General features: G+C 36.8%; 1 protein-coding gene across 1 annotated transcript in view; it reads left to right on the top strand.

Annotated features, from left to right (window-relative positions):
- JMY (junction mediating and regulatory protein, p53 cofactor) overlaps nucleotides 1-8,220 on the top strand; it is a 67,650-nt gene extending 59,430 nt beyond the window's left edge. Inside the window, exons 9-11 of the mRNA XM_061376818.1 lie at nucleotides 610-1,162; nucleotides 3,423-3,733; nucleotides 6,898-8,220. Coding sequence (XP_061232802.1) covers nucleotides 610-1,162; nucleotides 3,423-3,730 — 861 coding nt within the window. The 3' untranslated portion in view covers nucleotides 3,731-3,733; nucleotides 6,898-8,220. The remainder of the gene's footprint in view (nucleotides 1-609; nucleotides 1,163-3,422; nucleotides 3,734-6,897) is intronic.
- Nucleotides 8,221-15,486: the final 7,266 nt, after the last annotated feature.

Here is a 15,486-nt window from a genome sequence, read left to right as displayed (position 1 = left end):
ATAGGCTTACCACAGTTGTTCCTGAAAGGTATTAGACTTGTCTTTCAGAAGCATCTTAAATTTTTGCATAGAAGTGGCTATGGATGAAACTAATATGAAAGGATAGATAATGAGGCAGCAATTTAGTTCCTAAAATACCTTGTAAAGTCTCCAGATGTTTGATTTTTTCAAGAGATAAATTTTTAGGCAGTATGCTTCACTTCTAAGGCCAGTGTATTGGGTCAGAGAGGACTTTGTTGCAGAGGGAGCCATTGGCCAGTTTTAGAAAAGGAAAGCAATAGGGGTTTTGATTTTCGTTTTCAGAAAAAATAGTTTTGAATGTACATTTTCTGGTTCTTCATGAAATCCTAATTCTAGCATATGTATATCCCAGACCAGTCTTGTAAATTGTGGCTTAACCAAGAATAAAAATCAAGAAAATGGATAATTTTTGCATAAAGGTGAGGATGTATTTGCTTTGTTTTTACATCAAGAGCAAAATGCATGAAAGTAGCAGATGAATTCTACTTGTCAGAAAGGCAAACCGCAACAACAGATACTTCAGATCTAGAATAGTACTTGTATATTAGTTGCATACTTCTCTAACGGTCAATAACTTATCTACTTCAGCGGTACCCTGGGCAAGTAATACTTAAATCAACCAGACTTCGGCTAGCTCATGCAAGAAGAAAATGTGCGGCCAGCTCAGCGTCCTGTGTTGATCAGCCTCAATCTTTGCCAGCAGCCATACAAATCCAAGAGAAAAGTGAAGAGGTGGAATCAGAAAATGCAGTTCGGCCATTGCAAGTGCAAGAATTCACAAGCTTAGAACAACTTCAAGATACCCCATTACTTCCTGATGGTGTTAACTCTGAACTGCCTCCTGTTAGTATTTCTCCACTCACCAGTAATGAGGTTGAACCAGAGATCGTTACTGTAGTACCTCTTCCACCCCCTCTGCCTCCACCACCACCTCCGCCTCCACCTTTGCCCTCCAAGGAAGATGCTACTGCAAAACCCATAGAGAAAAGTGACAGCTTTGTTAAACGTCAGAGTGAGGAGAAGGGAGTCCAGCACTCTTCTGGTGTCCCACCAGCATATCTGTTTGACAGCAGTCAGCTAGTCAGTGCCAAGAAGAAGCTTAAGAAGACTGGTGATCTAGAAAGTTTACAGAGGAGAAGAGGTAATGTATTTCTGTATATTTAATGGTAATGCACATCAGTTCCATTTTTTAATTGCTTTGTAGAAAGGTGTATACTGTGATTTATTGATAGTTATTAATGGGAAAGTCATTAGATCCTTTTTAGTTGACAGATGTTGGAAACTGAAACAAATGATAGGACTTTTAGGACAGAGTGCTGTATACTTGTTTAGTTAGAACATACTTGTGAAACGACTTCTTCTCAGTGAGGGTGACGGAACACTGGAACAGGCTGCCCAGGGAGGTTGTGGAATCTCCTTCTTTGGAGACATTCAAGACCCGTCTGGACACGTTCCTGTGTAACCTTATCTAGGTGTTCCTGCTCCGGCAGGGGGATTGGACTAGATGATCTTTTGAGGTCCCTTCCAATCTCTAACCTACTGTGATACTGTGATACTGTGACTTTACAGTATACCATGTTAGAGTAGCTAGAAAATGGAGCTAAATATTGTCTAAAGGAATCTTTTCCTATCTAGCTTACAGCCAGCTCTACAAATACTATATGCTTCACCTAAGGGGGTGCTACTTGTTTTTAACTGTTTATCCTTTACCCCATATATAAAATGGGGAGAATGGCAGCCACGTTTGAACAAAATGATCCTGGCGTTGTTGTGAAACGTGCTATATTGGAGCAAAGTTTTTAATTGAAAATCAGAGATGGGATTTTCAGAAATTCTCAGCCAAAGTATTTTACTGGAAGTCACAGAGAAAAAGTACCTTGAATGAGCCTTGATTCATGATGCAATAATATGGCTGCGATAACATCTTATTAAAAATTCTACCTGGCTCTGTCAATTACATCTACAGAAAACATCCCTTCACTGACATTTTCCCTCATCCAGATAAAATCAAAATTAGAACTGTCTTCATTCAGACAGAAACGAGAGTGTTTCCCCTAGAATTGTCCTTAAATGACTGAAAATCCTTGAAGCAGCTGCATAGTTATAGAATTCTTAAGCTCTTACGAATTCTGCAGGTAACAGGTATTCTCTTGAGTTCATTATCAATTTTGATGCTGCTGCACTCCATTTTCTTTTTCAGTAATCCTTTTTTTTTTTTCTGATGCCATTTTATCTTGCACTTTTACATAAAGCATGTATTGTGCCTGCAATTTGATCTACATCATAAAATGACAAATATAAAATCAAATTATATCCTCTCGAGAGTATTGTTAATGTCTGCAGCAGCACTCTACCTGCTACTCTGTGTTCCCAAAAATGTTCCAAGTCTGTAAGTGGTTTCAGAAATTTGTTTCTGTACAACAGATGATTGTTCTACAGTCCTTCCTTCTTCCTTCAAATGTGCAATCCTGTTTTCTTGTATTTCTCTTTTCCTTGTGTCTATTCCAACTATCCTGGCCATTAGTCTGATGGACAAAGCTCACTCATAAATGCAAAATAGTTTAAAAAAAATGTTTTCAAAGGTGTACAAAAAAGAACTGGAGATGGATGTTCATTTACTGATTGGTATGTGGTAGTGTATGTGAGCATTTCAGACTGCTGGTAATTCACTGTAGTGCATTTTCTTGGGTAGAGATCTTACCTACTTGTAGCTTTTCAAAGAGCCAAAGCTCATTCAAAGATTTTTATTTCTGCAAAGAACTGTTTTCAAGTTGGTGATAAAGGAAAGACTTGGGATGAAGTATTAACTCTGTTTTCATTAATTATAAAGGAAGGCATATAGGAAAAATACATAGGCATGCTGTGACTGTGTGCTAATTCATACATGACTACAGAGGAGCAGGAAAAGCATGCTGTTGCAGTTGACTGTACTGCTGCTTCCCTTACTGACATTTAGTAACAGTAATACAGTAGGTAAAATCCACCACAAAATGCAAGTACTGAGAATGGATTGCACAGTCCAATACTTAGGATATGTACTCATTACCTGTTTCAAAGTGAAGAAGGCTAATCTGATTAAGCATTTTGACTGTGTTGGATGCATTGCAGCTATTTTGATTTTCTTACCTGCAAACAGGAAAGCTGTCTTTCTCAAAAGATTTTACTAACTCCCTCATAAGAAGTGAAGTGGTTTCGGAAGCGATTAGTTGTCCTTATAAAACAGTTTTGACCTTGTAATAGGGAAGATAAACTTGGAAGCTAAAGCAACATTGGAGCTACCATTATACTGACAGTATGGGACTATAACATTAGTAATACTACTTTTTGGTCTGTAGGAAATACAAATGAAGACTGATAAAATTTAATAAAAATAATACTGAAGGTCTTTTGATTTACTGCAGTGAGTTCCCCGATGGATGAAGTGCTGGCTTCCTTGAAACGTGGCAGCTTTCACTTAAGAAAGGTTGAACAAAGAAGTCTCCCGCCTTTTCCTGATGAAGATGATAGCAATAACATCTTGGCACAGATCAGGAAAGGGGTGAAACTGAAGAAAGTGCAGAAAGATGTTCTGAGAGAGTCCTTTACAATTCTGCCTGATACTGACCCCCTGACAAGGAGTATCCATGAAGCATTGCGACGGATTAAGGAAGCATCACCTGAATCAGAGGATGAAGAGGAGAGTTTGCCTTGCACAGACTGGGAAAATTAACCTGTAAATAATCTGCCTTTAAAAAAAATACTTCTTCAACACATTTTGTATAACAATACAGGCAAAGCCTCAGGTTTTTCATTGTAGGAGACTTAGTATGAATGTGACTAAACTGTCTGACATCAAACGTGGTAAAATACGCACATACGAATTTAGTATCACTGACTTTTCAAAGAATTTAAGGTTTATAGGAAGAAAAACTTTTTTTAGGCAACATCTTATCCTTTTCTTGTTTGAATACTTTTGCTGAATAGTGACAGGACTAGTCCTAGGAAAAGCTCTATTTTATTTCGTAAATTTAAAGGCACTGTTTGCATCTTACCAAAAAGCTTTTAAGTAAAAAAGCAGCACAGTCACTCTTGGACAGACCTTGTACTTATTTTCTAATTACTTCTGACCTTGTAAAAAATTAGCACGTTTATCACTTCAGACAAAGCTTTTAGTGAAGGATAGTTAGATTTGGCTGTTGAACACATTGGGATCTCTTTGGTTACCCTGTGTGACTGACTCTTTGATAGCTTGGTTTCAATCTGTGAACTCTCTGACTTAATTGGATTTCCAGGCTATAAACAGTAAATATAAAAAAAAGATCCCTACTTCTGCTACTCATACAAATGAACTTGCATTATATGAAGCTACAGTGCTTGAAAGTACACATAGTAGACTTCAGCAGATGAAATTAATGATTTCAGAACAAATCGGAGATCAGCAAGAGATTATCTTCAAAATTATGGCTTCATCAGTAGCATGAACAGATTCTTAATTACTACAACAGTGTACACCGCTATTGTTCTGCAATGGTTCTTTTATGCTACTAGCATGTGGATGAACTTCAGTCCTAAAGACAGCTCCCACTAGACTTAAAATTTGTAGAAAAGATACGAAAATCAGCAAAGAATTTTAAAATATTTTTAGAAATCCAAGGCTATTTCAAGAGTGTGGAAGACAAATATTTATAATCCTTGCAACACAGCTAGCAGTAGAAAACGATAACCTTTTTGGATGTTCTACCCTGGTTAGTTATTACCATAGCTGGAGAGTGAGTATTGATAAAGCGCTGCAGCTGTTTAAAAAGTGGAAGTGACTTAGCACATCCTCTGCTGAATGTCATTGTAATTATGAAATACCGTATCTCAAATTGTTCTTTTGGTATGCTGTTTTCAAATAATACTACTTAAAGCTTTTTAAAAGGAGAATCAATGTTGCCTTTATTTCCTCATGAACTAGCCATTGGCCACGCTAATGATTTACAACTGTTTAATGATGGCATGCTAGTTATTTTCCATACCACATGTACTGCTGCTTTTTGGAGTTAAAAATCCAGGAGCAGAGGTACACTTAACTCTTGCTAAAAGTCAAAGTAAAAATAGTTTTGATTGGATGTCACTTTTTTCTTCACTTGCATACTGTGAACTCCCACTACCTTCAGAAATCAAATGACAGCTATAAAAGAAGACATGCCTTGGAACTGATTTGGCTTTCTCAGTGCAGTTATTCTCTATTCATTTAGTAGATAACTGAGCAAATTTAAACTTTGTGATTTGACTTAATGATTTTATTAAATCTAAGTTATTCTTTGGATCTTGCTGCATTGTTTAGCAAGAACACTCTTCAATACCATGGGTCTCTGAAAAAAAAAAAAGGGGGTGAGGATTTTTACAAGGATGACTTTAAATGTTTTTAATCTAATTAATGGGATGGGCATCCCTAACATTTTCCATTGGAAGTATGTCCTCTTAGAAGTCTTACATGTACACTGTCATACAATATAAATAGATGTTTTCCTCTGCTATCCTTTGCAGCCCCATAGATGCAGTTCACAGTGCACATGCCCCTTGGAGTTCTACCCACAGCTGGGACCTGCTTTCTCTTAACAGTGTTGTATTATGGAAGCAGTCCTGTTTTCATGAGATGAGACTATTTCACAGATAGTACAGATTGTGATTAAAAAATGGTTATACAAGATAGCTAACACTCAGAAAGGGAAAATAGCCCCCTACTGTGGGAGCAAGTGAAATAATCTGGGAGAACTGAGATTGAGACAAAGCCCTCATGAAATTCAGATGAATAAAGACTTTTCACATAGATAAATGTGCTTGCTTGAACATACAGACTAGTTATCCAGAATTTATTACACAAAACTAAAATCTAATGAAAGTGTGTTGTAGAAGTTGCAGAATAGTATTTTTTTCTATAAGGTCATCCATTTAATACCAAGCTTTAAGATTGACTTGCTGGTTTTTAACTGTAAGCTCTGCATATCCAAACATTAGTTGCATAGCGATTTTAGGTTAAAAAGTTACATAAAAGTGTATTGGTATGTTACAGACTATATTTAATACATGTACATCCTTATAGGCTAAATGTAATGCAATTATTTGCCTTAGTCATGAAGGCTAAATCTGGTCTAATGTTTATCAAGTGCCACATAGTGTCTTGATACATGTGCAATCAGTATGAACAGTGCCCAGTGAAGTGTTTTCATTAATTATTGAACTTTGAGGACAAACTAATAGTAACTGATTCCAGCAGGAAATGTAGTCATCTCTTGTATTATATTTATGAGTTAACTTCTACATAATGTTATGACTAATTTGTTTTTGAGAGCAGTTCCTTCCTTATGGTCACTCTAAACCATGCACAAAACTGTTGAGGCATTCTGTGTATTGGAAGTACAGCTGAACAAGCACTATAAAGATGCAGTACCTTCTGTATGAAAAATTGGAAGATCACTGGTGGTAAGAAGATACCAGAAAGCATCCCAAGCTTATCTGTGTATGTGTACATAATAGTACACATAAATAGTTATAGTACATTAAAGGGTACTGTAAGCAATGTGAAACTTGGGCTTCTGGGAGTGACAGACAAAGTAATGGAGAAGCAGCGAGGTTTTGCTCTCTGCAGCCTTCTAATGCAGTATTTTTGGCCTTTTAAAACTCTAATTTGCATTGACTGCCAGTAATACAGAAGGCAAAAAAAGACCTGATCATACTTGTGTGTTCTGGCTCCAGAGTTCAGTATGTCATTGCCCTGGGAGCAAAGAGAGTCAAGGCTTTTGAAGACGCTGCTCACTATTGAATGTTGGAATTGCATAATATGTTGATCAGACAGTGTTTGTACAGCCATTTAGCTTTTCAGATGTTCCTTTTTCTTTTTTCCCTGAACAGGTGACTCACAGCTACTGACCTGAGAGGAGAAACCCCCATTGAAGATTACTTTTCCTCATCATTTTTGAAAATTCAGAGCCAGCAATTATGACCATCAATTCCACAGGAGGCTTTCTTTGGCAAACAATTCAGTATATGGAAAAAATAGCCTGAAATGTTAATTTTTGAGTCACTACTTTTTGGTTGGTTGGTTGGGTTTTTTTTTTTTTTTTTTTTTGTTTGGTGGTTTTGTTTTTTGTTTGTTTTGGGGGTTTTTTTAATTCAAAAAATTCTGGTTTGGATAGAAATCTAAGTTGTTCAGATGTGTATTTTGTAGGATCAAGAATGTCCAATTCTTAAGCACATTTTATATGTACGTAAGTAATGTGTGGCCAGTTAAGTGAGGGGAGCATATTGAGTATATATGAGAACATACTCAAGAATACTTGCTGTTAGAGTAACTTAGGGATTCAGCCAAGGCATCAAACTAGCTATAAAACGTTCCCTTCACTGCACTGAATATATATCATCTGCCTTGAAATCCAACTAAATACTCCTTGCAGAGAAGGTGTAGCAGTGTGATGTTCCAGAAAGAGCAGAATTCCTAGTTGCACTACAGTAGCTGAAATTCAGTAACACACCACTTAAAACTTTTTCTTCTTAGTTTGAAGAAGTGTATGTCAGTGTGAAAAGTAACAAGTGACACAGCACAATATGGAGTAAGAGTTGAATTCAGTACATATTCAAGCATGTGTTTATTTCCAACATGGTACATTTAGCAAGACATTGCAGCACCTTTTTAGAAATTCGTTTATGGTCTGACACCTTTTTAAAGTGACATCTTCTTGCGCTTTTTTTAATAATAATATTTAGCTATGCTGAACCAAGGTAGTTTTACTTTTATCATTTGTTATAAGAAACAGTATTTTGTAATTTCATACTTAAAATTATTTTTCTTTTTTGGTTTAAAATGCTTTTTGATTAGTCTAAGCAGCCTTCTTTAAAAAAGATCAAAGCACTTAAACATACTAATGATTCACTTGTGAAAATCATGCTTCTCTTGCTGTTTTCATTATTCCCTTTAGTAGCTTCAAAAATGTTTGCATTCCATACCCAAAGGCGTATGGGCTGAAAAGAAAAAAAAAGTTACCCTTTTTTTTTTTAACAAGAATTACACCTTTCTCTGTGGTGAATGCTTAGAAGTATTCCTAAACTTCGTGACTAATGGCTGCAGGCAGCTATTCTTACACTACCACAGTACTAAGAGGAGGTAGGTAAGTACGGAGATACAAATAACCTTGTACCATCTATAAACTCCATGTGATGGTCAGTCCATTACAACTTTGCGAAAACTGAATCTTCTGTAGCATTTTATTTTTACTACCATGAGATACGCTGTGTTTGAGAAATACGTAGTATCTGTCCTTTTTGTAGTGTGGTCCATTCACTGTTCCTCTTGTGACAGACACACTATTATGCAGGTTTTGGGTTTTTTAAGTGGAGTTACGTATTGCTGCTGTCATGTAATGGAACATGTACTGTGTTAATAATAGAAGATTTCATGTCTTGCCATTTAGTTTATATAAAGAGGAACAGGAGAGCTTACATTAGCAATAGGCTGTGTAACCTAAAAGAACCTTAGCTCTTGGACCCTTCAGTTTTTTTGCTGTGGCTGTCCTGAAATTCAAGCTCTGTCAAGACATCTTGAAAGCATGTCACTTTACCCTTGCTCTCACAGGCATTTACTTAATATTGTTGCCTTATTTATGAAGTTAGTGAACATTCATTTTCAAAGCACTGTGAGCAGCGTTATGTAGAGTCGCATGGATTTTGCTGTATTAGTCATCAGGTCTGTGTTTCTCTGTACTGAGATCAGCTCTATGAAGCACATGATACTGGCTTTCGAAGGACCTAAACTTACATCATTTATTTTTCTTAAACTGCTTTGAACCCCAAGTTACATGGCATGGTTCCAGGCTGCCTAACACTCTGTTAGTGCAGCAATAACAGCACTTTCAAAGTTCATCATAGTCATTTGAGATTGCCTCTACTGTAAGCTGTGGTGTTTCTGGTCAAGTCACGCCACACGTTAAAACCAAGCTAATAAATAATCTTTTGGCTGTAGCACAAAGCAGAACTATGATGCAGAACTGTAATTCAGATTATATGGTTCATCTGAAAGTCAGTGCTACATTAACAGTGTTGATTGAGCAACTTTAATGTCCATTTTTTCCTGTCTTCCAGGCTTCAGTTTTTTTCCTTAGGCTATACATATGGGACACTAGCAAAATTCTGAGGGGAGGAAAAATAGTGTCATTTTAAAGTATAGGTGCAGTGGTCCTCTTGCACAACATTTGTGTCTGCAGTTTAACACTGTGTTGTGATTTATGTGATTAGCTCCATGCTGTACTGTACCACAGTTTTCAGATTTGTTTGCCATGTGATCTATCATCTTTGCCTTGAAAAATGTGTGCATGATTGAAAAGAATAACTGTCCTTAATATGTTTTATATTTAGCTGAAATCTTAGATTCCTGTAATAGCTTAGTATATAGAGTTCTTACAAGAACGTGTATTTTATACGCACACAGAAAGTAGTTGTTATGCTAAGCATAGCAGTTTATATCAGTTGAAAACTGACATCTTCAGTGTGGAAAGTAAATGTTTTTTTTTCCACATACTGCTAAAGAAACCAAAACCCAACCCAAACCTGAATTTTAATCCTCCACGAGTCACTAGATGTCACAATTTCACAAAATTCTCCACTTTGATATAAAAACTTGTGAATATTATTCATAAAACTTCCCATCTTCTGTAATATGAAATTTTGTGGTGGAATGGCTACAGCAGCAAAGGGGGAAATTTAGGAATATTCACAAGTAAGTCATGGTTTTCCCATAGCTGAGAAAGCTGTGTTGGTCCTTGAGAAATCTTAGAAATCATCACTACATTAAAAACACATAAACTTATGCAAAGGAAAGAGAGCCTCCATAAAAAGACCTTCCTGTCTATTACTGGTATTTCTCATTTGTGGCTGGACTTTATTGTTGTGGCTGCATTGTTCTGTTGCTAGTCACTTAAGCAGTTTGCCAGCGTTCAGGCTTTTTGCATTTTTAGAAACTTCTTTCTCTGTTCAAATTAAAACTATTCTATCATAGCATAACTGATCAGCAAGGTAAAAAATGTTTATTGTATAAATACTTATATTAGGACTGAAAAAGCTTCTGTGAGTGGGAACAAGAAACAAAGTATTCGATTTCTACTAAAATAACCAAAATACAAGGTAAACAGCAATAGTCTTTTGATCAGAAACGGAATCTGCATCAACATGAATTTGATGCTCTCATTCACAGAGATTCCAGATCCTTTAAAAGTGACCAATAGTCTTATTTTGTTCACTTTACTATGTTTTCATATATTAGTTAAGTTACCTATCTAGGATAGATGAAGGTTTGGGGATTTTTTTAAAATGTCACTTACGAGTTTTTTAGGATTTTTTGTTTGTTTGTTCTGTTGGTTTTGTTTTTTTATTTTTTAAGTCTGATGTCTGCATCCTACACCAGACACCTGTAAAACCAATTAGTATAATTCTATACTGTGTTTTTTTGTGGCTGCATTGGGGATAGAATTCAACATACTTCACATTATTTGTAAAGAATCATTTTGAGTATAAGCACTATATTCTGTAATGTTTAATATTAATGACAGGTGCATTATTGAAGATGCAACTTACTGAGGAGACAGAAACTTTTGTTGGTTAATGTTACCTTTATTCCATTTGTTGCACTGAATTTCAAGAGTGTAATTTGTAAATCAAGTTTGCTCACGTGTGTAATCAGATATTTTTCTTTGCAGTGCTTATGCAATTAGATTACCTAGATATGTTTCTGGTAACTACTCCATAAGCATGGACAATATGTTATGTTTAGCACAACAGAATTCATGTTAAGAACACGCGAAGCTTCTTGCAAAGAAAAGGAATAAACAGAAGAGAGAGAGACTGGGAGAGCGCGTTGCATGATTTCAGTGCTACTGGAGCTGGCAGGCAGTAGGTCATCCTCAACTTGACTGCAAATTGCTCTTCAGTGTAATAAGCACATTGATGTACTGCTAGCAGTGCTGTAAAAAGTACAGCAATGGCTGTTTTTAACCTATAAATATACTGTAATTTAAACTTTTCCTACAGAATGAATTTATATTTAATTGCTAATATGCCTACTACATAATACGTAAAATTAGAATTTTTAGGAGGGTCAAGGGTGGGTGGGCATGCCCGTATATTTTGGGGAGGGGCTGTTGTATATACGGTTCTTTGCACTTCCCGTTCAGTTTGACTATTAATCCAAAACTCCCAGCTCTGACTGTGGTGAATCTGCAACCTGACATTTATGTATTTTTATTGTGATTCAGGTCTTCTATATTCTGTGGCCCACAGCTTCAGAATTAGACAGAAAAGGTCATCTTTCCATTCTCAAATGTGAATGCTCTGATGTACCTCTAGTATGGAAAATGACCGGGCAATGGATTTTATTCTGCTGAGTTTCCAATGTTAATCTAGAGTATTATTGAAAGCTGATACCCAAGGCTGTTAATAGGTAGTGTGTCCACTTGGAACAAGTGAAAAGGATAATGGCTGTTTTGGTGAGGATAGTCCAAACTCTGCAGAGATTTTATTCCAGAGACTGTCACCTATTTGATACTTAGGTTTGCCATAGACTGGCTTGATTTTCAGATTTAGAAACATATTTTTTATTACGAAATGTTGGGGATATTCGCTTAACATCTCCCAGTGTGTTACTGTGGTTGTTGTATGTTTTGAATTTAATCTTAAGTATGTACAAATACATCATCATAAGATGAAAGCTTAAGAAATGCAGATGGCTGCAGGTTGACTTGCATGAGTGAAGCCAGTGAAGTTTAATGAAACTAATTTTTTTGTTAAGCCTATTGAATATGTAAGAAATAATCAAAAGAAAAACAGTTTGCCATTCACTAGCTTTGTGCAATATTATCAGTAGACTCAAACACTACTAGCACATTGTGCTTGGCTTTAAGAAAGTTCTTTAACTCCATTATATTCAAAAGAACATATTCAATGCATATTTTACTGTAAACGACTGCAAAGTTACTATGCCTAAAATTGCTCAATGTTATAAAGTATTAAGCAACAAGTATGTTTAAAAAAAAAAGTAAAAAACAAACTTTTCTATCAATACCTAAAAAACAAAAAAAAGTTTTAACTGTCTGCTTTTTGGTCTTTTTTCTTTAGTGCAGCTTTTCTGCAATGCAAGTTTATTGCTGTGTATTTCATGTTTTTTATTATCATGACTCAGAAATGTAAACCTGTACTCACCTTCTTGTACATGCGATGTAACATCATACTCACAATTTTGGTGCTTTAAAATTATTCTTTTTTCCTTTATTAAAGGATATTTATTTGATCACTGTCTGGTTTTAACTTTGAATATGTACTAACATGAAAAAAATATTTTTAATAGTTTAGTTCCCATGGGGAAAAGCAGTCATACCTGGTTTGTTTGGTTTCCATTGTTATTCTTTGAACTCCTCAAGCTGCCTACCATTGCTTCATGGCAGATGGTTGCGCATAAGCTATGTTGCAGCAGGGAGTAATTATATTGGGTAACATCCTTGTACCTAAATCACATAACATAGGTATTGTAGAAGAATCTTATTCTTAAGTAATGCAGGATAGTTTTGCTGAAATGCAAATCACATACACTTCCCATCCTTAAAGACAAAAACACTATGAAGAAGAGTAAAAAATTAAACCCAGAAATACTAAAAGCTTAGTTCCCTTACTACAATCTTCTACTGTTTCACAGATAGCCCATGGCAATGCCATTACAAGGAGAGAGCAAGGTTCCACCTGCAGTCACTTAAAAAGTCAAGTGAGGATCATGGAAAAGCTGAAATCAGAAACATGCAGCTTCTCTGCTATTTGCTTTTTTTTGGTATATGTACATTATATTTGAAAAGCAAAGCTGATTGTAAATGAAGATACTGTAGAAGTACCTTTATGAGTGTTTTTAAGTTGTTCTGTTTTGTTTCCTCGGGGAGGGGACATACCCCAAAATAGACAACTGATCATGTCCCAGACTAGAGTTGCCAGCTGCTTGTTTGTTTTTCTCTATAGCCATTCTGTGTTGTTACTTACCTACATAAATCTTATGCAAGAAATACATTTGTGTTGTGTATCTTTATTTTCTAACTCCGGTGTCCCTGGTACAAGAACTAGAGTGCAGGTAAGTTAGTGCAGGCATGTTCTGTGCCTGTACTGACTCACATTTTAACATAAGGAAAAAAAAAAAAAGGTGTATTTCTGAAGCAGGAACTTTTTAGTGCAGTTGTAATCCTGAGAAAACAAGAAAAAGATATGACATTCCTAGCAACAAAGTTAAAGAGGTGGTGGTGTTTTCAGTACAAACCTACGCTGCCACTTGTCTTAACCAAAATCCAAGGTGTGGCTCAGGTTTTCCAATGGTGTTTTTCACTTCTAGTGATAATGGCACATGTTGTGAATTTGGGGTTGTGGCAGAACATGTTGAACAAGTAGGAAATGTGTATTAAAACAAGCAAGTTCTTTATCACCACTGGCCTTTCCTACAAGAGGAGAGTTGCGATTTTTAGCTGTGCCCTCAGCAGCATGTAGTGTCCCTGGTGTGGGTGCCTTCACGTGTCCTGCACGCCAGGACAAATTCCTGTGGAAGACTACTTGCTGCCATCAGCTGGTGCCTACTTTGGCATTGCAGAAAAGTGGCTTCTCTTTTATGACTGATGGGTATTCCTGCAGGTTGGAAGTATATTCAATGCATGCACCAGAACTGCAAATTAGTGAGTGTATCTGCAGGTGTGCTTTGAAGGTGGTGATCTGCTACAGAGTAAGACCTGAATGTTTTAAGGCACGTATACAATGGGAGAGGGGTAGAACCATTTTTTCTTTTTTCATGTTCATTACAAGTCAGATCAAAAAGTATGTTGTGAATTAAGTATTCAGTGGCAACAGCCCTTCTCAAAGCTGTAGAAATAAAACACCTCCTCTTTCTCACAGAAACCATTCCCTGGTTTCTGTTGTATTTGTTTCTGTTTTACTGCTTAATACTCAGCAGAGGTGATGGAGAGAAGGGAGAGAAGTAAAAATACAAAGTGAGTCTGTCAGGTCTCCTTTTCCAAACCTGTGAACTGTTCCTTACCTCTGCAGATCTTACTGCAGCTTCCCATCATAGGGAGAAACCCCTTTTACAGGGCTTACTCTTCCTGCCGTAGGAGGGAGCTTACAGAAGTCCTGGACTCCTGTAGCACCTCTGAATCACACCAGCAAAGCCTGGGCTTCATGCTCATGTCACGGATCACTTACCTAGGTCTAGTGCCATAGGAGGGTTTTCCAACACTGCTTTTACCCTTCGGGTGGGAGGGGGGTAATAAACTTGATGATAAAATAGCATCTAAACTTTAGATGTCCCCTTTGCACCTCAGTCTCTCATACTTTCCCTAAACTATATTAAAATCTTCACCACTGAAATGCTGATTGTTGAGATGTTCATCAGCTCGAAGACAGCACATCTCTGGGCAGGTGGATAAAAACAGGCAACGATTCCTATCTGCTGTTAACAACTGCTGCCTGTCTGCGTTAGTGTCGGGGTTCACTCTCTCCTCATTAATCACACAAAACTCGGGGGAAAAAACCCAAAGCAAAACAAGAACTACATTCAGGATCACTCCCTCCATCTGCTGCCTCTCTACCTAGCTATTTGTGTGCTGTCTGTGGGATGTTTGTTGGAGACACTTGTGCCACAGACAAATTGCCTGTATCACCTTTTTTTCCACTCTCTCCTCACTAGGAAGACAGTAGATTTGCCTTCCTTAAGATATCTCAACATGCCCCATATCGCTTATATAAAGCCAAGCACATTCATGGTCTTTCAAACAGAATTCATTGTTTACTTCATGCTTTTATCTTAAACAACTTCTCTAATTTGCATCACACTCCCCTCATATAGTAATGTTTAAAAGTCACAGGAATAAGAAAAATCAAAGAGCCATGCAATTCATACAAAGCATTTATATTAACTATACTTCCTCAGTGTTTAATTTTAATCCCATCAGATTTCAGTAGGCATGTACCCGAGCTCTTAGCATACAAAATCATCAATGCATGCTCAAACTGCCATGCATGTTAACTACACAATGTAAACAACACAACAGACACGTTATGAATCAACTTCATATGACGCATCATAAAGCGATGGCCTTTTTTTATCCCCACACTCACTTGCTGTGAGTAAAATGACTGTTGGAGTGGACAGAGTCTGGCAAAAACAATTTGACAAAGAAGGCATTGTACACTGCTCTTGGTTTCAAATGTTCACATGTTGAAAACAAGAACTGGCATTAAAAATAAAATCAGCAATATAAAAAATATTTTAAAATCACACATCCTATCCTTTTTTTGCTGGAGAACATATACCTGTGTCATTCCCATAATAGTTTCCTGAAAGTTTCTCTGATGGAAGGTCACCTCCTCTCCAAGGGATCCCCTGCAGTGCCTACTGGTTGAAGGCTTCTCATAGCTAGTAACATCAACGCTGAAGCA

This window comes from Neopsephotus bourkii, unplaced genomic scaffold (assembly GCF_033783945.1).
Source record: "Neopsephotus bourkii isolate Nb327-2 ecotype Australia unplaced genomic scaffold, CSIRO-AGI_Nbou_v1 NB_1740, whole genome shotgun sequence".
Classification (NCBI taxonomy): Eukaryota; Metazoa; Chordata; class Aves; order Psittaciformes; family Psittacidae; genus Neopsephotus; species Neopsephotus bourkii.
This window is presented reverse-complemented; position numbering and strand designations above follow the sequence as displayed.